Source organism: Patiria miniata, unplaced genomic scaffold, assembly GCF_015706575.1.
Source record: "Patiria miniata isolate m_02_andy unplaced genomic scaffold, ASM1570657v1 HiC_scaffold_30, whole genome shotgun sequence".
Lineage (NCBI taxonomy): Eukaryota > Metazoa > Echinodermata > Asteroidea > Valvatida > Asterinidae > Patiria > Patiria miniata.
In genome coordinates, this window is record NW_024037070.1 from 1,858,078 (window position 1) to 1,884,431 (window position 26,354).

At 44.0% G+C, this 26,354-nt stretch overlaps 3 protein-coding genes across 3 annotated transcripts in view; 2 read left to right on the plus strand and 1 right to left on the minus strand.

The window, feature by feature from the left end:
* The first annotated feature begins 987 nt into the window (after positions 1–987).
* On the plus strand, positions 988–1,845 carry LOC119739053. The gene has a single exon (XM_038213889.1). It carries the CDS (start codon positions 988–990, stop codon positions 1,843–1,845), a length of 858 nt encoding a protein of 285 aa, XP_038069817.1.
* A 1,562-nt stretch (positions 1,846–3,407) lies between these two features.
* On the plus strand, positions 3,408–4,445 carry LOC119739054 (uncharacterized protein K02A2.6-like). Its single transcript, XM_038213890.1, has one exon. It carries the CDS (start codon positions 3,408–3,410, stop codon positions 4,443–4,445), a length of 1,038 nt encoding a protein of 345 aa, XP_038069818.1.
* A 2,356-nt stretch (positions 4,446–6,801) lies between these two features.
* The window catches only part of LOC119739238 (protein diaphanous homolog 3-like), a 32,873-nt gene continuing 13,320 nt past the window's right edge, over positions 6,802–26,354 (minus strand). Inside the window, exons 3-4 of the mRNA XM_038214094.1 lie at positions 8,484–8,661; positions 6,802–7,295 (exon numbers count right to left, since the gene is read on the minus strand). Of these exons, the coding sequence (XP_038070022.1) occupies positions 7,143–7,295; positions 8,484–8,661 (331 nt within the window). The 3' untranslated portion in view covers positions 6,802–7,142. The remainder of the gene's footprint in view (positions 7,296–8,483; positions 8,662–26,354) is intronic.

Consider the following 26,354-nt stretch of genomic DNA (forward strand, 5'->3'; position numbering starts at 1 on the left):
TTGTGGCTTTTGGAGGAATGTGGTGTGGCTCTCGGAGAAACTGCGGTCGGTGGATGAGTGGGGCGCCACCATGTGTTGGTGGTATTCCCGAAATCTTCCGTCACCGCATGGCTGCGTCCTACAAAATCTGCCAACTCAGGTACATTTTTATCGTGTTTTCTGCCATTGATGTATCTTTTAACATTGCTTGTCTGATTTAATAAGCATTGGAGTTTAGGATATAAAGAAGTAGAGTTATTGACATTGTGTAAAAGTAATTAATTTCAAGAAACGAAGATATGTTGATTTTGCAAACATGGCGACTTCGTTTATCGATGTATACTTGTGGGCGTTGTGCCAAGCTGGATAACGTGGGGCATAAATCTCCTCTTGATCTTTACCCCTGGATGTAATATTCTGGATAAACATAAGGAGTGACTATTAGCTTAAGTGCATGTACAAGTGTAGTTGTTTTTGCCACAAATTAAGCCTTATTCTGGTGAAAACTAACTGTGAAATTTGCACCCATGCAGATGTTGAATAGCGCCTGTTATGGAGTGGCATTACGCGGCCACCTTATCCATATTCTATGATGTTATTACGGGCTGTTAATAAACGTCTTTCAGTGAATGCTACACTTGAGTCCTGCCGTCTTTAGAACATGGTGTCAGAAATTAGCTGAATCCAGCACCATTACCGCAAAGAACCGGCAAATCCTCGGCAATCTTGGAGAACGGACCACAAGGGATCCGTCGGCAGCACAGATTGATCCTGTCACACACGGTAGGCTGTGTCGGCTGTGAACAATAAACTGTGCATTTTTCACGCGGAGTTTCCGCCATTGAACACGTGCGTTTTACACTGTGAACGATAGACTGTACATGTACTGTACGCATACATTGCACGTTGAGTTCATGCCATTGTTGTCAACGTGCGTTTCGCTGTAAACTACGGAGGCCTGTAACGGACACATCGCGGTGTACATTACGCACGCACTGTATATTAACCATGGCGCACTCGCTCATTCCCCCACTGGCGAAAATGGACATGAAAGGAGACCAGGTTTCCAACTGGCAATTTTTCAAGGCAAGTTGGCAGAACTATCTAGTGGCCACAGAACTGGATAAGAAAGATACTTCCATCCATGTGGCTACATTACTCACAATTATGGGGAAGGAGTGCTATGAAGTGTACGAAAATCTGCCACTAACAGAGGAACAGAGAAAGTCACCACAGCAAATCCTAACCAGCCTTGGAGCTCATTTTGACCCTAAACGCAATGTGGTGTACGAACGATTCATGTTCAACTCCTGTAAGCAAGAGCCCAAAGAGAACATTGACACTTTCTTGAACAGGCTGAGAAAGTTGGCAACCACATGCAATTATGGAGCGCTTCTCGATGAAATGCTCCGAGACAGGCTGGTCATAGGAGTAGTAGGCAACAGCATCCGTGCTCGTCTGCTGCGTGAGTCGTCACTGACATTGCAGAAAGCCATAGACATATGCCGCAGCAGTGAACAGGCAGCGATCCACCTTCAGCAGATGGATCCGGTAGAGGCAGAGACAGCACACTTTGTGAAAAACAAGCAGCGGACACAGAAATCTGGAAAAGCCAGCAAGCCTCCGAACATGAACTGCAAGTACTGTGGCAAATCACACAGCAAAGGCAAGTGCCCAGCCTACGGGACAACTTGCTCTAAGTGCCAAAAACGCAACCTCTATGCGCAGGTTTGCCAGACCGTACCAAATGACAGCCACAGAAATCTACACAGAAGCTCCACAAAATGGATGGAGACGAAAGCGGCAGCGACGAAAGCATCTATACAGTGCAGTCAAAGCCCAAGCAGCAATACTTTGTTGAGCTAGCAGTGGAGACGCCAACAAGGGATCTGACAAAGACCATCAGATTTCAGCTAGACTCTGGTGCAACTTGCAGCACCATGAAGCTGGCAGACTACAAGCAGCTCAGTGACACGCCTCCGGTGCCATCAAAGACTAAACTGAAACTGTACAATGGCACAATCATTCATCCCGTTGGAGCTGCCAGCTTGAGATGCCAGATCAAAGGGGTCACCAAGAAAATCCACTTCGAGATCGTGGAGGATGCCCCCTCATCTCTGCTGTCAGGTAAAGCAGCAGAAGCTCTGGGACTAATGCAGTTCGCACAGGAGTGCTTAGTGCATGCAGTGACAGAGTCACCGACTCAAACCAAGGAACAGGTCCTCAGTGAGTACAAAGACGTATTCACTGGCCTTGGTCGGCTACCAGGTCACTACCACATAGACATTGATCACAGTGTCACTCCAACGCAGAACACCAGGCGCAGAGTACCCATCCCGGTGTGGGCAGAGCTGAAACAAAAGCTAGACAGCATGACGGCCCAAGGCACCATTGCCCGGGTAACTGAGCCTACCAAGTGGATCCACAACATGGTAGTCGTCAGAAAGCCAAACAAAATCAGGGTATGCTTGGATCCACACGGCCTGAACAAGGCCATCAAGCGCAACCATTACCCCATTCCCACCGTAGACGAAGTAGCCCCGAGACTGAAGAACGCCAAGCTCTTCTCGGTGGTAGATGCCAAGGACGGTTTTCTTCAAGTCGTCCTTGATGAGCCCTCCAGTTATCTGACAACATTTTGGACGCCTTACGGGCGTTACCGCTGGTTGAGGATGCCCTTTGGTATCTCATCAGCACCGGAAGAATTCCAGCGCAGGCTCCATGAGTGCCTGGAAGGCCTGGAAAACATCGCAGTGATTGCAGATGACATCCTAGTCTACGGCTCAGGAGAAACGCAGGCTGAAGCAGAAGCCTCACACGACGCCACCACATTCACCGCTCTTCTCTCGAGATGCAGAGAGCGGAATCTGAAGCTGAACGCAGCCAAGCTACGGTACAAGCTACCCAGTGTCACATACATGGGCCACGTCTTCAGCTCAGATGGACTATCTCCAGACCTGGAGAAAATCAAGGCCATACTCGACATGCCTCGCCCTACAGACGTCCAGGGAGTGCTGAGACTCATCGGAGTGGTGACCTATCTGGCTAAATTCTTGCCAGAACTGAGCACAGTATGCGAGCCACTCAGACGTCTCACCGACAAAGACGTCATATTTGACTGGTTGACACATCATGACGAGGCCCTGGACAAGATCAAGAAGCTCATCACTAAAGCACCAGTACTTAGCTACTATGATGTCAACCAAGACGTCGCGATCGAGTGTGATAGCTCCGAGGTTGGGCTAGGAGCCGTCATCACACAAAATGGCAGCCCAGTCGCGTACGCCTCACAAGCACTATCAGCCACAGAACGCAACTATGCTTAAGTAGAAAAAGAGTGTTTGGCAATCGTATTTGCCACACACCGCTTTGAGCAATACATCCTAGGCCGCGACAAAGTGCTCGTGCTCACCGACCACAAACCTCTGATGAACATCTTCAGAAAGCCAATCTTGGTGAGCCCCAAGCATCTGCAACGTATGCGACTCCGCCTACAGAAGTACTCACTACACGTAGAGTACAAGCAGGGTTCGCGAATGTACTTGAGCGATACACTGTCGCGAGCATCGTTGCCAACACGACAAGTCACAGATCAGACACCAGACTATCTGATCTTCTCCGTCACTCAGGAGCAGAAGCTCAACATGGAGTTGGAGAACATCGAACCAACCATCTTCGTCACAGACGAGCGTCTGCAGAGAGTGAAAAAGGCAACGCTCGCTGACCAAACCCTACAAACGCTGATGCAGGTCATCCAAGCAGGCTGGCCAGGGGACAAGGCTCAAGTTCCCTTGTGTATCAGGGAATACTGGCCATACAGAGATGAGCTGTCAACACAAAACGGGCTCATCTTTCGCGGAACGCGTATTGTAATCCCAACAGCTCTCCATGCAGACATGACAGCAAGGGCACATGCATCTCACATGGGCGTGCAGTACACAACCAACACTGCACGAGACATAATGTACTGGCCACGTATGCACACAGAACTGGTGGAGGCAGTCCAACGCTGCGCAATCTGCCAGGAGTCACAACCAGCTCTCCCAAAGGAACCCCTTATGACGCACCCAGTACCCAAAACACCGTGGCAGTTAGTCGCGAGTGACTGTTTTGAGGTCAATGGACAAAACTACTGTGTACTAGTAGACCTCTACTCAGACTACATCGACGTGCGCGCCCTGGAAGACATGACTTCCAAGTCGCTAATCAAGGAACTGAAGCCAGTGTTTGCCACCCACGGCATTCCTCACACCTTGATCACAGACAACGGACCAAACTACGTGTCATGCGAGTTCACTCAGTTCGCGAATGACTGGGACTTTGAACACACTACCTCAAGCCCCTACCACTCCAAATCCAACGGAAAAGCAGAGTCCGCGGTCAAAATCGCCAAGGGACTTGTGACACATGCATGGTTGCGTCCTACAAAATCTGCCAACTCAGAACCCATAGTGGAGGGAAATTAAAGGGACAGTTCAGAATTATACCGCCTCCTGACTCTCTTCCTTCCTCATCCCAAATCCATCAGCACCCCTGCTTCCTGTAGTAGTCCTAGCCTCATCACCATCATTTACTACCCGTCAACTGTTCCCGCCGTAGCTCACCCCCCCTCCACACCAGGATGAACAACAATAGTCAAAATGACATTGTATGAGAGCAGAACAGAGTGTTTTGCGGGATCTCTCATTCAAACAGTGAGTATGTCTTTAAAGAAATTGCAATCTAGCACAGGCTTTTTTGATCACAGAATTTGCAATGTTCTCACCAGTTAGACTCTGATCGAGTGTTATGTGCCCAGATATTTAACTGAATTTGAAGGAGTAACAATCTTTCAATCTTTCGTTTAACTGTAGCCTACACTCCAACTTCACATTAGGCAAGGCAAAAGCAGCTCAGCCGCCAAAAAACTTTCCCAAAAAAACAAACAAACTTCCCCCCCCCCCCAATTTTTGTTGGGGCACTAATGGGCTTTCGTAAAGAAGCTACAAAGAACATGACTCAACATGGGGATGACTGCTGCAGGTAAGAAACAAATGCCTGCAAGTTCTTAAAATGATCAATTTTTGTCGCGTCATAACATTCCCGTATGCTACCGCACACTTTAATGCCACTTGCAAATCGTTAGAAAAACCTTCCATTTATGCTCTGACGAAGATTGGTCTTCCTGAACCTTTTGGAATTGTTGTTATTCATATAAATATCATTTCATACAAATCCATTTCTCTGTCTACACGTTCATATAAAACTAACTGAATCTGGGCAAAGGAAGGTCCAGATTTTGATGCAAAAAAGACAGGCAAGCTTGGAATTTTTCGTTACATTCATCGATAAAGATGGCGCATGGTACAGATGGCTAGGAATCTACTGCGCATGTCTTCATTCGTTTGTTTACCAATGGCTACTCTAGTAATAAGTAGCTGTGGAGATTTCATTACTCCAGTTAGGCGATGTGCGGCATGGGAGTCTGTGCACAAAGGCACTTCTCGCAGTTGTAAATCTGCTCGTGCTGTGAAAAACCTCCACTGGGTTTGTGCATGGTCACATCATCATCATCATCAGTCGACTGCGCAGCAGACGGACACAAGGTTTCCCCATTCATCTCTGTTTTGTGCTAGTCTCCGGATCTCTAGCGGGGAGAGCAGAAAATCCTGTGTCAATAGTCTAGCAATGTACTCTGGGTAGAGTAGGCGCTGACGACCTCCTCTGCATTGGCCATGAGATGGGGAGTATAGAGCATAGATGTTAACTGGCTTGCCTATAGGCTTCCGTAGGATGTGACCAACCCATCTGAGTTGTCGTTTTTGGATGGCGTGTATTAATGGTTGTTGCTGGCTGATGTTGTACAGCATGGTATTAGTAACCTTGTCAAGACGTTTTATGCCGAGTATGATCCGGAGGCTGCTAATGTCTTAAGGGGATTTGGCGGGCCATTCGAACTCCTTCCTTTTTTATTGCTTCATGGCCCAATAGAACACTCCTCACCCCTGCTGCCTGATTGTCTGGGCAACATTCTGCAGAGTTCCGTTGAGGTGGCAACCGCAGTTCACTTTCCATTGACAGACCATACAAAGTAACAGGATAGTGTGACGGAATAGGAATTAAGTCACCAACTGTATGTTTTAAATACACTAGCACACTGTGAATCACCCACACTTTGCATATAAGGAATCCTTGTTTCTGATTGGTCAATTGAGTTTATGCACTGTTGTATGGCAAAGAGAAGTTGCACACTAGCTTATGGGGCTCAAAGTCTACAAAAGGAGTTGCAGGGCTAGGATTTAGTCACTTGATTGCTTGATTCTCCAATGATTAGAATAATTGCTAGGGTTCTTGATTGAGTGGAATGACATGACGGATGATGATGATGCATGACCACCGTACTTGATTACTGTTTCTGTTCACCAATTACTAGTCTGTCTTAGGGTATAGGGTCTACTTAGGACCAAGTCCAGGGCAAAGTCCCAAGGAAGATTAGTTGCTCCACCCACATTCCGACTCCGCCGACTCCGCCCACATTCCGACTCCGCCTATTCCGCCACATTCCTTCTCCACCCACATTCCGACTCCCCCTATTCCGCCCCATTCCTACTCCACCCACATTCCGACTCAACCCACTTCCTACGACTCCACATTCCGATTCCCGGTTCCCACTCCCATTCCACTGCCCTGACTACTACTGGCTGATCCGGTCAACCGAGAAGCGGGGATAGCCTGGTGCTGTGGCCCACCACTGCAGGGATAGGATACCATCGGGACGGCACGCTACCAACCAAACCAGCCTGACGCAGGAGAGCTGGCACGACAATTCACAATAGCTGTAGATAAGATACAAACAGCGTTGGCCAGCCACATTTATTGATATTATCCTTTCACTGCATTTTGGTTGATGCATCGTTTTCAAAACATGTGTAGCGGGCATGATTTGTCAATGCGTTCAAGCCGACACAATTGATTTTTACCGGTTACGCTTTATTTATATTTTGCTATAAACCAGTGGCTTTTATTCGTTTCTGGCTAAATTGAGAAAAATTTTCATACGCTGTATGCTAATATAAATATCCTCACATAGAGAATACCTATATTATAAAATGAAAACCCAGGGTTCTAATATCATATTAATAAACAAAATAATACAACTATACAGTGAATATAAAAGGGAAGACTTAAGGGGGCCTATCTTGATGAGTAGTTGCAGACTTGTCTTGACTTGACTTGACGCGACTTGACGCGACTTGGAGACTTGACGTGACTTGGAGACTTGACTTGACTTGGCTTGACTTGACGGATATAGTTGGGAGGGATTTGTTGACTTGATGCTAAATGAAACATGAAGACTTTTACTCTCAATGCTTGAACAATGAGAATGAAGATGACTTGACGAAAGGGATCCAAAAGGACATATCTACCCCTTCTCCAACTTCTTCTTTCTTAAATAAAATTCCACCTTACTTAGACTCAAGTCGCCACAAGTCTTTTGTACAAAAATGGCAAACCTTTTTGTAAACTTTCAGATCAATCAAAGAAAATCAAAGAAAACTCAAAATAATTTTGGGAATCTATCAACAAGTAATTTGTTTTACTTTCAGAGATTACTTCTCAAATCAAGTAATGTGGAAATTAAATCATCAAACATCCAAAAGAAAATTGTGCTTGCTTCAAGAAATGACATAAACAAATGTCAACTGCATCATACACTTCTCACATTTTTGTCCAAATATATATCACCTAACAAACCTATTACAAAAGGAATTGCAAATTTAGCTGGTTGTATTACTAAGATGTGGCGATAAACTGTGCAACTTCAACAATCTATATAAATGCCATGATGACGTCATTGTGACATCACCAAAATATTTATCTATAACACAACAACTAAGTTTCTATTCGATATGCCATTTTTTTTCTTGAGAAATGCTTCGTTTTAACCACAATGACCTTGGCCCTTGGCCTATGGGGTCCAAAAGTAACAGAAATCAGGGGGATCCCTAGACTAACCCACCTACAGGTAATTAGATTTAAGTTGAAATAAAAAGTTTTTTTTTTAAAGTTTTGTTGGGAAAACCCTTTCTATCGTTTTAACCATATTGCCTTGGTCTTTGTCTTATGGGGTACAAACTCACTGAGCTTCTATAAGGTACCACTAGCAAGCTATACCTTTCATGTTTCATGACATACATCAAATCCAACTTGAGTTTTTGCTGTAAAACCAAAAGTGTGGTACACACGTGCATGTATACATCCTGGCATATGCAAGCACAAGGCAGATACAGCAAGCTTCTTCGGCTTTGCTAGCAGGGCACACACAAATCAGACAAAAAAAGGCTTTTCTGCAACTATGTGGAAAAGCCAAAAAGACAGTAAAACCCACCTTGTGAAAGAAATGGTTTCTTTCTATAATTACATGTGAATATTAAACTCATCCCAATCAATGCAGCTTAAGTATTTGCTTCAATGGTATAGTTAATAAAATAATTGTTAAAAGAGTTCTTATTAATGATACGCACCGGAGCAAGGTCTTCATATTGAACAGGGAGTTCATTGATGACCATCAACACATCCAACCTTGTTTTAAGATGGGGAATCTCACAAAGCTGCAACATGAATTGGTCTGCATGTTCAAGCTCTGCCTGTCTGTCTTTGAATTTCCTGTAAGTTTCCATATCTTCCGCTGTTGGATAATACCTGTTACAATAGTAACAAGAAAAAGTAGTAACATGAAAAAAAGTAAAACTGCTGCAAACTGCTTACTGACTGGATGGACCTGAAATATATAAATCTTAAAATTAATGTGGCCTGACGTTGCGAACTTAGCAAGTTCTTCTTCAGAGGCTAAAACAGAAATGACAGAGGTACATACATTAACATGGGGGTGCACACAAACATGCAGGGCTGAAAGAAGAAACACAAAAGGAGGATTAGGTGGGAAAGGTGTGGAAAGATGCAGGGGAGGGTGGATGAGAGAACAAAGAAACAAAGGAAGATGGCAAACCACAAGAAAAAGTAGTGTTAAAAAAACCCACAAATGCCCCGCAACCATGACTATTCCCAGGACATGATACCTACTTACCTGTCATTGTCATTGTTTCTTTAGACTATATATGTACTGTATTGATGCCTATGACCCAAGAATAAAAAAAATGTTGTCGCTTTTCTGTTGAGAAGTCATGTACATAATTTTAAGCAAAATGACTGGATTTGGAGTTGCCTAATATTTTCAGTCTTAAGCAAGACATTTCTCAAAAGCGAATCCTTTGAGCATATTGCCTGGAAGAAGGCATACATGGAAATAAGAATTTTGGAATAATCAAAACCTGAAAAAAATATGGTTATATGAATAAGCTTGAGTTTTCATGATGACATCATCTCTTTTTTTTATTTTGTTTTTAATAAGGAGAACATTTTGGCCTACTGGGTCCTAAAGTGACTATCCTAAGAACAACCAATGGAGCTGTACATACACATACTACAGGGTAAGTCTCAAGTTGCTTTAGTAATACATGTTCATGTGTATGTTGAGAAAACTTTTTGTTGTTGTTTGAATCATAATAAACTTGACCTTGGGCCTAAGGGGTAAACAAATTACAGGTTTCTGGAAGATCCCCAGACTAACCAAAATACCAAGTTTTTAAGTTGATACATGATGACAAGTCTTGTTCGTGTTATATGGTGGGAAAACTAGGAATGAATGATTGGTTTATTAAGCCACAAAAATCGTGGCCCGAAGGCCAAATTGGATGTGGTATTGCAACATTTCAAATGAAAACATTGTCCCACTTCTGTTTATACTTTTTTAGGAAGACCTCCCATATGTTTTGTACACGAATCCAAATAGGGCCCTCTTGGGAATTGGAGACCCTATTGTCCTCTATTGTTCAACATCCCTTATTAAATGCAAAAACAAACTCATTCATTTTCTCTAAGGTTCAGCTACCTACATGTACATTGTATCAAGGTTCATTACACACATCCGACATGGGATATACCCGATGTTCCCCAAAATCCCCAGGGTTAGGTTTAGGGTTAGGGTCAGGGTTAGGGTTGGGGAACATAGGCATCCATGAGTTATCACTGTGAAACCAAAAACGGTCCTCTGTAGTAGGTTCGTGTGCTTAGTCTATGGAAGAGTGTTATATTAAAGGAACAAAGGGAAACACAAAGTACTGTCCTCGGGAGTATAGTAATTCAAGAGTGTATGCGTGTGTAAACACCAGCAATCGTGGACTAGGGACAAAAGGGTTAGGGCACAAACAAAGGGTCCACGATAGACCGAACGTCCATGATCTCAAATCATGCACAAAACCAATGAGAGCTGTTGCTAAAAAGTTAAAGTACAAACAAAGGAATGAGGATTAGGGGCAATAGGGGGTCCACGATTGCCGGTGTTTACACAGGTGTGTGGGTGAGTATGTCAACACCGGCAATCGTGGACGTAGGACAAAAGAATTGGGGCGCAAACAATACGTCCACGATTGACTGAACGTCCACGATCTCAAATCGTGTTCAAAACCAATGAGAGCTGTCGCTACAAACAAAGGAAAGAGGATTAGGGACAATGGGGCGTCCATGATTGCCGGCATTTACACACGTGTGTGGGTGTGTGTGTCCTGACAAATCTTGTCAGCGCGATAACTTGAGAAATACTTAACATATGAACTTCAAATTTGGTTTGTGGATTGTTCTTGGTAATCCTAAGAAGCCTATTGCATTTGGGGCTGAAAGGTCAAGGGTCAAGGTCACAGTGGCCAAAACAAAAGAAATTTTGTCAGCGCGATAACTTGAGAAATACTTTACATGTGAACTTCAAATTTGGTTTGTGAATTGTTCTTGGGGGCTGAAAGGTCAAGGGTCAGGGTCACAGTGGCTAAAACAATAGAAATCTTGTATTTATTATGAGATCATAGGAATTAATTTGTATAAAACCTACAGAAAACACTAATGATGTCAATGAACGTTCCATGTGACTCAAATACATGTAAGTTGATGTTCAAAGAGTGGTGTTATGTCATGGGAACAGTCACGATTGCGGGGCAATTGTGTTTGTAAACACACCTGACTTGTTTGGGTCTGTTGTGACACCTTTCTTGTATAGCAAGATTGTCACACCACGTGTAAGCCAGGAAGGGATCTTTTCGGGTCGGTTTATCACAATGTTCATTTCTCTTGCGAGATCTTCATGGGTTGATGTTAGGGATCTGATCATGGCCAGGGCTCCACGATTACAGGTAAATCACACACTTGGGTGAGTTTGGACCCCATAAGACAAGACAACACAGGGTTGCACACAACGACACAAGACAACAACCGAAACAAGCAATAAATAAAAACCAACAAAATATATATATACAAAACAATACTTAAATACAGTACATGAAAACATTATTAGAGCTGAAAATGTAAAAAGACAGGATAAAAACAGTATAAAAATGGACAAAAAAAGCTGACAATCTAAGACAATGATAGCAATACAAAACAAAACAAGAATACAAACAAAAATTAAAAAAACCCTGTTATTATGAATTACGGCAATTATGGAAAATGTATGGAATTGACATGAAATTGTACAATGAGTGTAAATTAGGAGTTGACCAAGGTTGGAGGAAACATGCAAGTCGAAAACACCACTAGGAGATAATTGATGGGAAAAACACACTGTTTCTTAAGAGTTCTAAGAAAACCTTGAACAGGATCTAAAACCACTGAATTGCACAAATGTGGAGGGAGATTAGACAAAAGACGAGAAAACTTATGTAGACAAGATAAATGCAATGCCAGAGTTCTGGCTAGTATGTGAGAGTATCAGTGATGAACATTAATAGTAAACACACATATCGCAATTAACTAAACCAACCAAACAAACACTTACAGGCCCTTGCACGTCCCCCTGTTATCGTTCAGCGTTGTGGCATATCCTTGAGAAATAAGCCAACTTCATTGTGTTTGATAGATAATGGAATAATAAGTCAAAATGTTCGTGTCTGCAGCTCTAAACCACAATTCAAATTTGGCGCTTTTTACCGTTCAGAGCGGCTTCGCGTGTATGACGTATCCGTCCCATGAACCTTTGTATAATGATGTATATGTGATTTGAGCCAATCAGAGTGCAGTATGTGGGAGACGCCTTCTTCAGACATATAAGATGGCTGCCGGCTGCGCCCATGATTTCATGGGTGCGTGATATATTGCTACGGACAACTCGACCAACCTCCCATGGATATCATAGGAATTGTTATGCTCGATTTACAAACAAAGCAATGATTGCGAGGACAAAGAAACGACATGAAAAAAGGCAAAATGTTGAATCCGCTCTCGGCAGACCCGAGACCAATGTGTGCCTCGACATTCCACCACCAACAACTGCGCCCAAACACAGACATTTACAGTGAGAAGCTGGGTTTGGAAGCTCATCAGCTGGAGCTGGAACAAGTCATGACAGTAGAACATACACTACCTGAGTCTTGCATATTTGCAAGAGCAAGACCCACCACGTAACTCATGGAGGAAACGAGTGGTTGATAATCTCTGCCTAGCAGAGACTATATATTGATGGTGGTGAGTAAAGTGCACTTGGTTAATTTGTAATTGTGTAATGTTTTTGCAAATCATTAAGGATAAGTGGTAACATATATACTGGTTTTCTAACCTACGTTACCCACACAAAATGATAAAATGAAAAGAGAATAGGGAAGCAAGTCACATAAACCGAGTCAATCCATTTATTTAATTCAAACTTCAAAGTAGAGAGAGACTCCTCTCATCATCATCATCATCATCAGCGTTTAGAGTCCATTTGTCCCACTTTGTGGGGTTGGACATTTCATTGCCTTAATGGCTGCTCTCCAAGCTTTCCTGTCTGTGGGGTCCATGTGAGCGATACCAGATGTTTTGGCATCTTCTTCTACAGTTTCCCTCCAGGTTTTTCTGGGTCTCCCACGAGGCCTTCTTCCGGTGACTCGAAAATTTAAAGCTCTCTGGAGCCAGTGTGTTGCCTCTCTCCTAGCCACATGTCCATACCATCTAAGCCTGTTAATCCTCATAACCTCTGCTACCCCCATCAGGCCCACTGACTGAAGGAGTACTTCATTCCTCGTTCTTTCATGTAGTGATGTTCTGCACATCCACCTCACCATCCTCATCTCAACCTTTTCCAAGCGCTGTACACCAGACGATTTCATTGCCCATGTTTCGCTCCCGTATGTCATGCATTTTCTTACACATGCATCATACACCTTCCCTTTCACTCTTAGAGGGGTCACCCTTGAGGTGAGGAAGGGAGAGAGTTCGCGGAACTTTTTCCAAGCACTTTGGATCCTTGCAGTCACAGCTGCTGTCTCGCCTCTTCTGGCAGCTAACATGTCTCCCAGGTAGCAGAACTTCTCCACATTTTCATACATCTCTCCATGGAGATCCAGACCTGTCAGAGTCCCACTGGTACCTTTCTGTGAGATTAAACCTAAGCATCTCTTGCAGATGAATGTCTTACTTGCTGCTTGCAGGCTACCGGAGATTCCACTGCATCTGCGATGGACCCAGCTCCTGCAGTTGGTGCATCTGATTGAGTTTGCTCCAACACCTGTATAGCAAACTCCACAGGGGTATTCTCCTGTTTTCTCTGTCTCACCTGCATCTGCAGAAGACACCATGACCTTGGACTTTCCAGCGTTCACTTTCAGACCCTTTCCTTCTATGGCAGCTTGCCATGAAGACATTCTAGCTACCAGTTCTTGTTCACTCTCAGCCATCAGCACCAGGTCATCTGCATAGAGCAGTTCTCACGGAAAGCCTTCCCTAACATCTTTTGAGATGACATCCATTACGATGATGAAGAGGAGAGGACTGAGCACTGAACCTTGATGAACTCCCACTTTAACATCAAAGCTTTTGCTGTCACCACACGATGTTTGGATGTGGGTCTTTGCTTCCGCAAATAGTGCCATGACTGCTTGTACTAGCCACTCCTCGACACCTACCATCCTCAGTGCCCATCTGACAACCTCCCTTGGTACATGATCAAAGGCCTTCTCGAGGTCAACAAATGCAAAGTACAGCTGCCGCTTCTTTGCAAGAAACTTTTCTTGCATCTGACGTACGGTGAATATGGCATCGATAGTTCCCTTTCCTGGCATAAAGCCAAACTGCATTTCATCAACTGCGACCTGCTCTCTGACTCTCTTTTCAAGTACTCTCTCATAGATCTTCATGGCGTGCTCGAGAAGCTTGATGGCACGGTAGGATCCACAGGCCAGTGGGTCTCCTTTTCCTTTATAGAGTGGGACTACTGCACTCAGATTCCAGTCAGGTGGAATTTGACCTTCTGTATTTTAATTATAAATTTATAAGAATTTACTGATTTTACAAGATTTATGCCGTACTGCTTTAAGTACTAAAGGGATTTGCATATGGCAACATGCAAAATAAATGGTTCTTTCCATGAACAGCAACAATCACCAATTCTTTGTAATATTGCAGGTTTTATGTCTGATAAATGTTCATTTTTTCACTAGGTGGGTATTCTGCACCTTTAAAGAGTGGAACTGCTTCGGAATTTGTCCTTTTAGCACAATGATAGAAACGCACCCAAAAAATATGCAAGACAAAGTGGCCGTCATTAATGCTATTTTATTGTCACCATTTAGTATAATGTCATCTGAATCCTCCAATTTCAATACAATTTTGCATACCCCCTAGGGAGTTAGGGTTAAGGACCTCTTTTGAAATGTCTGATAACCTTACATAATTATTGATCTTCCAGTGTTCAATGCCAATTACCTCTTTAACTGCAGGGATTTGGACAAGCTAACACCAAAATAAATAACATGTACTTCCACTTCTTTTTTTTTTATTATTAATGTTGCAATAATAACAGCACCACGTTGACGTTTAAATAACTGTACAAGAAAACAAATAAAAGAAATTAAGGATATAGTATGCACCTTTAAATGTGAGAATTGATTTTTGAAACGATGTTACTTTAAGTTTAATGTAAACATTTATTATGTTCATGTTAAAACCTCTGGGAGTTCAATTTTTCCCGGAGCTATTAATTCATGCATTTTTGGAATTACAGATAAACCGGTAGGAATGCACCTTAAATGGTGCGTTAACTCCAAAACTGCAGGGATTTGGACATGCAAACATAAAAATTCGGATTCTCCACCCTAAAAACCATAATAATCAAAGTTTGCTTAGTTCTTTCTCAGCAATATGCCACAAAAATGTTTTTCTGAGGCACTTTCAGGGGCACGTGCAACGGCCTATTAGAAACAAAAGAAAGCACAGCAAAATTACGATGGAGAGATAAGGAGGACCAATTCAGGGTAGCAAATCTGTCTACATAAGTTATAACTCCTCGTTTTTGACAGAGGATGAAACGAGTGACACGTTCTTGAATCCTTTCACACACAAGTACCACATCATGGAACAAGGACGATCCTTACTGTTGAAAAGTAAATCCCCTTCACCATGGGCAAATGGGTTTTTTTGGAGCCCCTGCGTGAATAGGACAATAATGAATGTCACGTGATGTGAGTTCCACCAATTAAATGATAAGGATCTGTCGTCGTCATCGGCATCCTTCGATCTCGTGAGATCATGGATCTGCGCCTGGAAGGTAGAGACTACATCATCAGCTTGTGCTGGAACATCACCTGCTGTGGCTATAAAGGCCGATACGGGAGTGACAGTCTAAAGTGGCCTGATATGCTGCCAATTGCTGCCCGATACGCAAACAAAATTGCCGATCACAGTTTTCAGCCCCATACGGAATTGCTTTGCAGCAAAGGTAGACTGGTTCCTGCTTCCTGTTATGATGGGGGACTGGAACCATCTATGGCCTACATAGCGTAAGAGACTACCATTGGCATTCTCTTTATCCCCACCATGACGACCAATTTACCCGTTTCCAAGCACCAAAATCCCTTCCAACACGGGCATTGAAGTCCCCCATGAGGACGATTTTGTCATTCTAAGGGGTCAACTTGATGATGTTGTTGAGATCGTCATAGAAGAGTTCCTTGGTCTTGTCTAAAGAAGGCAAGGTTGGTGCATACGCACTGGTGAGTGTGACATACTGGTTGTTAACCAGGTCAAGACGTACTGTCATGAGTCTGGCATTGATATCCTTGGGCTGAGATGTAAGTTTTGGCACAAGCAAGGATCTTATTGCAAGGCAAGCCCCACTTGTCTGTGTTGTTGTTCTGTTTGTCCAATCCAGAAGAAAGTATACCCTGCCCCAACTTCCTCAAGTTGAGATTCACCAGCTAGTCGGGTCTCACTGAGGAGTGCAATGTCGATCTTGTGACGAGCCAGTTCCCTGGCGATAATGGCTGTTCGGAGCTCATGTCTTGAGCTGTGATAAAGAAGCGTGTGAACATTCCATGAAGCAAATGTCAAGTTAACTTTAATTCTGTTTTGTCTATTTCAACCGCAGAAGTGGATACCCATCCGACCGCGGTATGCCGGCAGGGTAGGTAGGAGCAAGCGATGTTTAGGGATCCTTTTCTCTCCCCCCTCTCTATTTGGAGAGAGCAGTGCTAATCCTAAAGAGGCCTGCTCTGTCACCCAGGCAGGACACGGACGTCGATGTTGCTCCGGTCAGCGACAAACGGCCATCACACCCAGGCCACCTCCGTGCAGGTTTAATAATAATAATAATAGTGGATATTTATAAAGCGCACGTATCCACCAGGACTGGTGCTCAAGGCGCTACATCATTATTACCCCTGCTCATTGGGCACATGAAACATTCCAAATACCATCTCAGCTCCCTGGGGAGTATACAGCTCGATGCAGCCTGTTAGGCGCAAGGAAGCTAATTCAATCACAATAACCATCTCTGCCCTCACAGGTACCCATTTACTCCTGGGTGGAGAGAAGCAATGAGTGACTAAGTGCCTTGCCCAAGGGCACACGCACCATGACCCCGCCAGGACTCGAACCCAAAACCTGCAGCTTTACCCACAGACCACGAATCAGTGCCCTTAACCACGAGGCCACAGTACTCCACAGGTTTGAGGCTAAGGACTGCCAATGATATTGTAACAAGTCCTCGCGGTCTAAGGGCTTTTTTCTTTAGGACGATTAGGCTAAAATTAACATAAGTAGAAACAAGACAAACAGCACGATACAACGAATAAAATAAATGTGACACGGACACAAGGATGAACTTCTCTCTTTCTGTCTCTTCTATTCTCTTCCATGTTCCGCTAAATTAAGCACTCACATTATATAATCGTTTTATCTAAGAAGGGTTGTTTCTGTGGTGTTTTCGTACGTCTTTCTTCAACCAGCTTCAGATCAGAACTGCCTAAAAGAGCGCGAACGCAATTTCTGCTTTATTTTGGCCCATCGTACGACTATGATACGCGCGCGTGCACTGTCATGCCTGGATCCCCAGGTACTGAGATAGCGCGCGCGCTGCAAGTGGCTTCACCCACCATGCGGCTGTGCGCCGCTACACAACCCCCTCCTTTAAGAAGGATGTGTCCTCACATCGTCAATTTAACTTAATTCTTTGAGAAACAAACAGTAACAATTGCAGTATAACACTTGTTCTTGAAACAAAACTTAACAAATTTGATAACGCAGTTTCTTTCAAACTTATTCAAACCTTAACAGTTTAAAAAAAAGAAGATTTTTTTAACACTTAAAAAACACAAATCGTATGACTTATATATAACATTATTAACAAGTCTTCGTACACGAACTTTTCAAGCATCTAAATACACCGGATGCATCCTTAAGATAAAACAATAACTTTGCCAAAATTCAGTTCACTTATTAGTCATCAAATTTAAAACTTTAACAAACATGACCAACTTTAGTTAACCTAACTACACGATCAAACGCGAACGTTAGTCTCCTACGCGACCGATCTTGAATCCTTGGAGCTTTTCTTGACGACTCATCCATCACCATCCAGTCAGAGAATCCCTTGTTTTTGTATGCTCATCAACACGTTGTCCTCATCGTCTCTCCGCCGCCGTAATCCATGCCTTCTCCTTCGACTAGCTCACACAGGTTAGACCAACAGTTAACTACTGTTAAGGCTTTCCAGTGACCAGGACGACGTGGGGGGGGGGGGTCTAAGAGTGGACATCACTACGAGCATATAGACGGCCAAAGGTCGAAACTGAAGACCATGGAATAAAACATCGTTGTCACCGTTGTTGCGTCTTATCTGAGACAATAAAGACGAAATCTTTGTCCGCTCCTTCAAAACAGCTCCCGGCAGTTTCCAATATCAAATAGAAACAACAAACATAGACTAATTCTTATGACTTTATAACAATGCTTCTTGCATTTTAACAAAGCTATATAGCTTTTCCGCAAACACTGCCTGACGTTTCCAATGAGTAAAAACTGACAGCAAACAATCATTGATTGGGGGGTTGTGCAGGACCGAGTGGCATCTTCCGCCAAAGACTAAAACTGCTGCTGTCTAACTTCTAAAGGGTGACACATTACCGCTTGTACCAATTCTCGACGGCCGCATACCATGTAGGATTGGTGGGTTCGATTTACCCATGCACACAACTACTTAACCGTTATCCAGGCTTTCCAAAACGTGATGAGCATGCCCAATGAGGAATCAAAACTGCTTCCATACAGTCCCGACAGCCAATTCCGTCGTTTTGCTGCCCCTCCGCGTTCATAGAGACAACACAATTCCCCTCCCTTGACAATCATGAGACAATTTTCGTGTCACATACCACTTGTCACAACTCAGCCTAGTCCCAGTACCACATCCTTGTTACACCATGCAAAGCATTCAGTCCAGAGCTTCATTCAGCTCAATTTATTTTACGGTCAACCAGCTGTTGTCCGTTGCCCACTTTCTGCATACAGTGCCCACGCCATTGTCATACTACACGTTGTATGACATCAACACTGTTTCCCTGTAACAACCAATCGTCAACTGCAACCATGCTGCAACTGTGTACACCTCTAAATTTATTACTGCGTCCACACACAATACTCTATCCTTCTATACAATATCCTTCACCTGTCCCCATCGCCACTCTCCTGTCTCCGGAAGACTTTAACTGGGACAGCAAGTCTAAATGTCACACAATATACCTGCACTCGGGTTGTATTATAGGAATATGACTTGAGCAGGGTCATATTCACTCTCTTTTTCCATTACCAGCCAGTCGTCCACAGGTAAGCAACCCAAAACGTGTGAACAACGAGTATGGGTGCAGTAGTTGGCCAAAAGTCATTGCAATGAAGCATGACGAATTGCCCTCTTGACCACAATGGCCGCAGCTGCTACAAAGCTGTGCTGCAATGCCAATCCCAGGATGCGCCATCATGGACTTCAGTGTTTCTGTCGGGGACCCCTCCCTTAGCCTTTTACTAAATAGCCTATCCCACAAGGCAGCAGGGTGACCCATTTGTTGCCTTTAATAGTGTGTCGGTCGGCTTGCCCAAAGCCAGAGTCCCTTCAGCTAGTCAGTCTGTACCACGAGAAGGCGGGGTTTGCTTGTCTGGGAGAGGCTGTGTATTCCGCTAGGGCCTCTGTGTGGTTTTGGCACACGCCCTCACCAGACCTTGCAGATACTTGATCTTTGTTCTCAACACAAGCTCGTAATCACCAATACAACTTTCCAGCAGCCTAACAAGCGCAAGACAACATGGATGCACCCATGGTCAGGTCACTGGCAACTTATTGATTAAATGATCAGCCGGTAGCGATACCATCATGTTGATTCGTTCAGTAAAGGGCAAAGAGTCTTGGTCTGATCATCACCTTGTTAGAAGTTCTTTCTCACTTGTCATCGGGCTGCGACAACTCAGACATCGCAGCAAGCCTGTGAAGTAGCTTGATGTGGGCAAACTCAAAGATGCAGGGGTAAAAGCTCAATTCCAAGCTTGTCTTGACACCAGTCTCGTTCAACAGGCTCCAGCTGCAGAGAGTGCAGATAATATATGGCAGAATCTGAGAGACGTCACCCACAGCTGTGCATCATCTGTTCTGGGGTTCGTAAAGCATAAAAACCAGGACTGGTTTGACAAAAATGATGGAAGAGCTAAATTGCTACTTGACGAAATGCATTCAACACACCTCTCATGGATCAACAATAAGAAATCATCTTCCAAAAGATTTGCATATCAACATGCAAAGAAAAGCTGCACAAAAAAAGATGAGGCAGATGAAGGAGAGCTGGTGGTCTCGAACATCTCAAGACCTCCAAGCAGCCGCTGGCCGCAAAGAGATGAAAAGCTTCTTTAGTGGCCTAAAAGCTGTCTGCGGTCCATGCAAAGCAAGCGGGATGACACCTATCCGCTCAAAGGATAACACCACCTTGCTCACTGATAAAGCTGCTATTCTCGAGCGTTGGGCATCTCACTTCAACTCAGTTCTCTGTCACCAATCAAACATAGACAGCACTGCAATAGGTGCACTTCCACAAATCCCAATTCAGGAGGAACTGTCAGATGCTCCAAGGTCAAATGGAATAGACAAAGCTGTCTGGCAAATGTCTTGTGGTAAGGCTCCAGGAGCAGAGGGCATCACAGCTGAGATTTTCAAACAGGGAGGCCACCATCTCACTCAACACCTGGAATATCTCTTTGGTGCCATCTGGGAACAAGAGACGGTGCCACAAGACTTTAGGGATGCAACATTTGTACACCTCTACAAGAGGAAAGGAGACTGTGCATGCTGCGACAACCACCGAGGCATTTCCTTGCTGTCGGTAGCTGAAAAAATCCAGGCCCGTGTGCTACTGAATCGACTGAACCATCACGTCACTCAACAGCACATTCTTCCTGAAAGTCAATGTGGCTTCCGGGCAGGAAGTGGCACAGTGGACATGATATTCTCGGTACGTCAACTTCAGGAAAAGTGCAGGGAACAAAACCGAGACCTCTACCTTGTCTCTGCGGACCTAATTAAGGCCTTTGATTCCATCAACTGTGAGGGCCTCTGGAAAATTCTTGGTAAGGTTGGCTGCACAACAAAATTCTTCAACATAATCTGCTCTTTTCATGAAGGAATGATGACCCACGTTCTCGACGGAGGAGAGGGATTGTCCCCCTTTGCTGTCACCAATGGTACAGAGCAGGGCTGTGTACTGGCACCAGTCCTGTTTGGGATTGTCTTTGCTGCCATGCTACATGTGGCATTTGCTGGCTGTGACCGTGGTGTCACCATCGTATCCCGATGTGATGGTGGCATTTTCAACCTTCGGCGACTCCAAGCACGGACGAAGGTCACAGAATCCACCCTAAGCAACTTCCTGTTCGCTGACGACTGTGCCCTTGCTGCCCATAGCCTTGAAGACATCCAGCACATAACAGATCGTGTTGCTGTGGCATCTCAACGCTTTGGGCTTACCATCAGCTTGAAGAAAACCGAGGTCTTGCTTCAGCCGAAGCCAGGCGCACTTTATGTGCAGCCGTCTGTCACAGTAGATGGCAGCCCCCTAAAAGCAGTAGACAGCTTCTGCTATCTTGGTAGTGTTGTCTTCCAAAATGCCATGATTAATGATGAAGTCAATGCCCGCATTGCTAAAGCTAGTGCAGCTTTTGGAAATCTGCAAGGGAGGCTTTGGAGTGATCATGGTGTGCGGCTATCTACCGAAATAGCAGTCGACCGTGCAGTTGTGTTAACCACCTTGCTGTATGGGTGTGAAAGCTGGACTCCCTACCGCCGCCATATCAACCAACTAGACCAGTTCCACATGCACTATCTTCGGAGAATTGCCAATATCAAGTGGCAAGACAAAGTCCCCAACACTGACGTCCTCAAACGATGTAACACCACTGGAATTGAGGCTCTGATCATGACTGCACGCTTCCGCTGGTTGGTCATCTTCAGAGGATGGACAATTCCAGAATCCCAAAAGCTCTCTTCCATGGCCAACTGAAAGAAGGAGCACGTTCATGTGGAGGCCAACATAAACGCTTCAAAGATGTGCTTAAGGCTAATTTCAAAGCCAGTAACATCAACTGTGCAACATGGGAGATCACAGCGGCAAACCGTACCCAATGGCGTTCGACCTGCAAGTCGGCAGCAGAATCCTTTGAGGAACAGCGCATACAGTCTGCAAGAACCAAATGACTGCAAAGGAAGCAAAGACCAGAGATTTCTCCAAATGCCGCCCATGTTTGCAACATCTGTGGCCGGCCTTGTGCATCAGCTATTGGCCTCATCAGTCACCAGCGAAGTCACCGTCACTGATGAGATCCGTCGATAACAATGGCTCACTCCATCACATAGCGTAACATAGATAGATAGATAGATCGGTTTATTTATTCACAAATCGTGGCCCAAAGGCTAAATTGCATGCGAATTTACAGTGTATATTTTAAATTAAAACCATTTAGTAAAACCAACTGTTAAAATATTGACAACAATAATTAGCCTTAATAAAATTATATAGTTATTCACACAAAAAAACATACATACTGAGATGACGGACATAAAACATTTTTTTAAAAGTTGATTTTTTTACTATTATTATTGTATTGTATGTGTGAGTTTGTTCCTGCATTCAACAAAGAAATCTGAAAAAAACCCAAAACAACAGAGGACAACAGAGGACAACAGGGTCCCCAACCCCGAAGGCCCCATCCTGGCGACGTGTACAAAACACACGGGAGACTTTCCCAAAATGTCTAAGCACAAACAAAAGAAGGACAACAGGAGGTCCCCGACCGCCGGCAAACACAACAACTGAATGGTGAATAAAGCCGCTCTTAAGTAAATTTTGCACGAGATTTTGTATTCTTAAGTTGAAATTCTGCAAGCCCTGACTCATACACTACCGTTTGGTGTTGGAATGATCGTTGTGCTCAACATTCTTATTAAACACATACAAAATTAGTTCCTTAACGTGTGGCCAATTATTGAACTTTAACTCGTTCTTAAGCACAAAATGCACGGGAATATTCATTCTTAAGTTGTGAATCTTGCATTATGGTCACGTTAATGAGCTTTTAGTGAAGGTTTCGCTCTTGTGCTCAAAATTCTAATTAACGGTCAATAATTAGCGCTAATTAAGCCATTCTTATGCATGGAATGCACAGGATTTCTCGTTCTTAAGTTATTGGTCGCTGATAAGTTAATCGAATGCTACCTTTTCGCGTTGGAACCGTGCTTGTGCGCGATATTCTAATTAAAAGTCAATTTTGGGGGGTCTTAAGGCGATGCCCCCTCCCAAACGCACGGGGTGTGACACTTAAGAATGACGGTTTTGAAGGTTGGGCTCCCCCACCTACCCGCTGCCACCATCAAACCTTTTGTGCGCGATATTCTAATTAAACCTCACTGGGCTCTCGGACTAACTGCAGTATATACACTTGTTCTTGAAACAAAACTTAACTTATATATATACGCAGTTTCTTTCAAACTTATTCAAACCTTGACAGCTTCAAAAATTTTTGTATAAAACACAAATCGTATGACTTATATAACACATTTACAAGTCTTCATACACGAACTTTTCAAGCATCTAAATACATTGGTTGTGTTCTTAAGATAAAACAATAACTTTGCCTAAATTCAGTTTACAAATTGGTCATCAAATTTAAAACTTTAACAAACATGACCAACTAACTACACAATCAAACGTGAACGTTAGTCCCCTACGCGACCGATCTTGAATCCTTTGAGCTTTTCTTAACGACTCATCCATCACCATCCAGTCAGAGAATCCCTTGTTTTTGATCAACACATTGTCCTCGTCGTCTCTCCGCCACCGAAAACCATGCCTTCTCCTTTGACTAGCTCACACAGGCCAGACCAACAGTTAACTACTGTTAAGGCTTTTCAGTAACAGGCCATTGTGGGGGGAGGGGGGGTTGGGGGTCGAAGAGTGGACATCACTACGAGCATCTCCTAGGCGGCCCAAGGTCGAAACTGAAGACCATGGAATAAAACATCGTTGTCACCATTCTTGCCTCTTATCTGAGACAATCAAGACAAAATCTTCGTCCACTCCTTCAAACAGCTCCCGGCAGATTCCAATATCAAATGAAACCAACAAACTTTGACTAATTACTTCCAACAAAAGTAAAACCCGCAGCTCCTTTAAAGATTACATTTTGAGCTCCGGCTGCAGTCATCTTTATGACTCTTTAACGATGCTTCTTGCATTTTAACAAAGCTCTATACAGCTGTTCTGCAAACACTGCCAGACGTTTCCATTGGGTAAAAACTGACAGCAAACAATCCTCGTCATTGATCAGGGGGTTGTGCAGTTGCCGAGTGGCATCTTCCCGCGAAGGCTAAAACTGCTGCTGTCCAACTTCTAGGGGTGACACATTACCACTTGTACCAACTTTCGACGGCATACCATGTAGAATTGGTGGGTTCGATTTACCCACACAACAACATATTCATCCAGGCTTTCCCAACGTGACGACCATGCCCACTGAGGAATCAAAACTGCCAATTCCGTCATTTTGCTGCCCCTCCGCGTTCTGTGAGAGACAACACAATTCCCCTCCCTTGACAATCATGAGACAATTTCGTGTCACATACCACTCGTCACAACTCAGCCTAGTCCAAGTACTGCATCATTGTTACACCATGCAAACCATTCAGTCCAGAGCTTCATTCAGCTCAGTTTTATGTTATGGTCAACCAGCTGTTGTCCATTGCCCACTATCTGCATACAGTGCCCCTGCCACTGTCATACCACACATTGTCTGACACCAACACTGTTTCCCTGTAACAACCAATCGTCTACTGCAACCATGCTGCAACTGTGTACACCTCTAAATTTATTACTGCGTCCACACACAATACTCTACAACAGTTTATTCCTGCCAGTACATTTATGTGCCTCCCTGCATCTGCTGTCCATGCTGTGATCTCGGACCTGTCAACCAGAACACTTTTTACCCAAAACTGACGAGGGCTACATCATTTATTAATTTATTTCAGAAGTGCAACGCTCTTTTTCCACTTAATATAAGGCCTCTAACTCCACAGCTGCGGCTACTGCCTCGTCAAGCGTGTTGGTCTGCATCTGAATCACCCTTGTCCTTATTTCTCCATCAGACAGAGCATCCAAAAAGTGGTCCCGGCCCATCTGATCCCGACTATTAGCTGGCAAGTCGTAATATGCTTTCTCCACAAGTTGCCTGGTCTCATCCGTGAGCTCGATGAGACTCTCTGATGGTTTCTGCCTACGATTTCTGAGACGTTCACCGCTTCCTGGGATGCGAGCTTCGGTGAGGCCAGCGATGCTTATCTGGTAGCGCGACAGTTCACTTTGAAAAGTGTGAGAGCTATGGACCGTTACCAGAAAAGGTTCACTTGTCCGACAAGGCAAGAACGAGATTTTGAAAAATTGTTACAACATGTTAAGTTTGCAAGGTTGTCTGCTTACGAATGGCGCACTGTGCGTAGCATGAATTAACTCGCCACAGATCAGTCTGCCAGCGCACATTTGTTGGTGCAAGGGTTAATGCTACGGGCGTCATGGTAAATCCAGGGGGGGGGGAGGTGTAATCACTAAATCTAACAATTAGAGGCACTGACATTCTGACATTTTACGCAATGTTTGAATTCAGGCTGTCGGACTTAAGAGGCATTGGACTTATGAGGCGTCAGACTTATGGACAGAAATAAAGTAAATGTAATTGCCGGACCTACAATTAAGGCGTCAGAGCTATAAGGCATCAGAGCTATGAGGCGTCGGACATATGAGGCGTCAGACTTATGGGTCTTTATTTGGTTGGGGGATGCGATTTTGTCAGACTTACGAGGCGTTGGACCAATGAGCATTGGACTTTGAGCGGATCCCGTCTTGATACTAGTGTAACCGGGGAGAGTGGAATTTAGTTTGTTAAAATGGGGCACTCTCCTTATGTCCGAGTGGTTCCACTAAAAAATGATTTGGGAAGAGCGAACTTTCTGTAGTCTCACAAATATGAAATGGTTTTATTTATAATACAAATAGAGACAATATATACAAATTATTAGATATTTACACAAGAATTATATTAGAAACTTGGTTGGGTATATAAAAACGACAGTCAAAAGGGAAATGGCTAATGAAGTAGCTCCAAGGATATTAATCACTTGGGAAGATCTACGTTCATGCCTACTCCGTGTCCGATGTGAAAATCGAAGTAGAAGCAGCAAAAAATAGATGAAACTATTCTACTGCAGTATAGGGAGCCTCTCTCAAAATTTCAATAAAAGTGGAGAGTGTAAGCGCTCGTAATAGATGGTCTGCTCGCAACAAGATGTTGGATCGAAATCAACAATATTCCGCAGCAGGCCCTACAAGAAAAATATACCGAAACGCCCGGAATGTCAACTATTCCTCTTAAACAAAGCGCGGTGGAATGCAAAACTTGCACGCTCGCTACGCCCATCGCATTAAAAAAAAGTTTAGTTGGCCGCGAGAGGGCGCTAG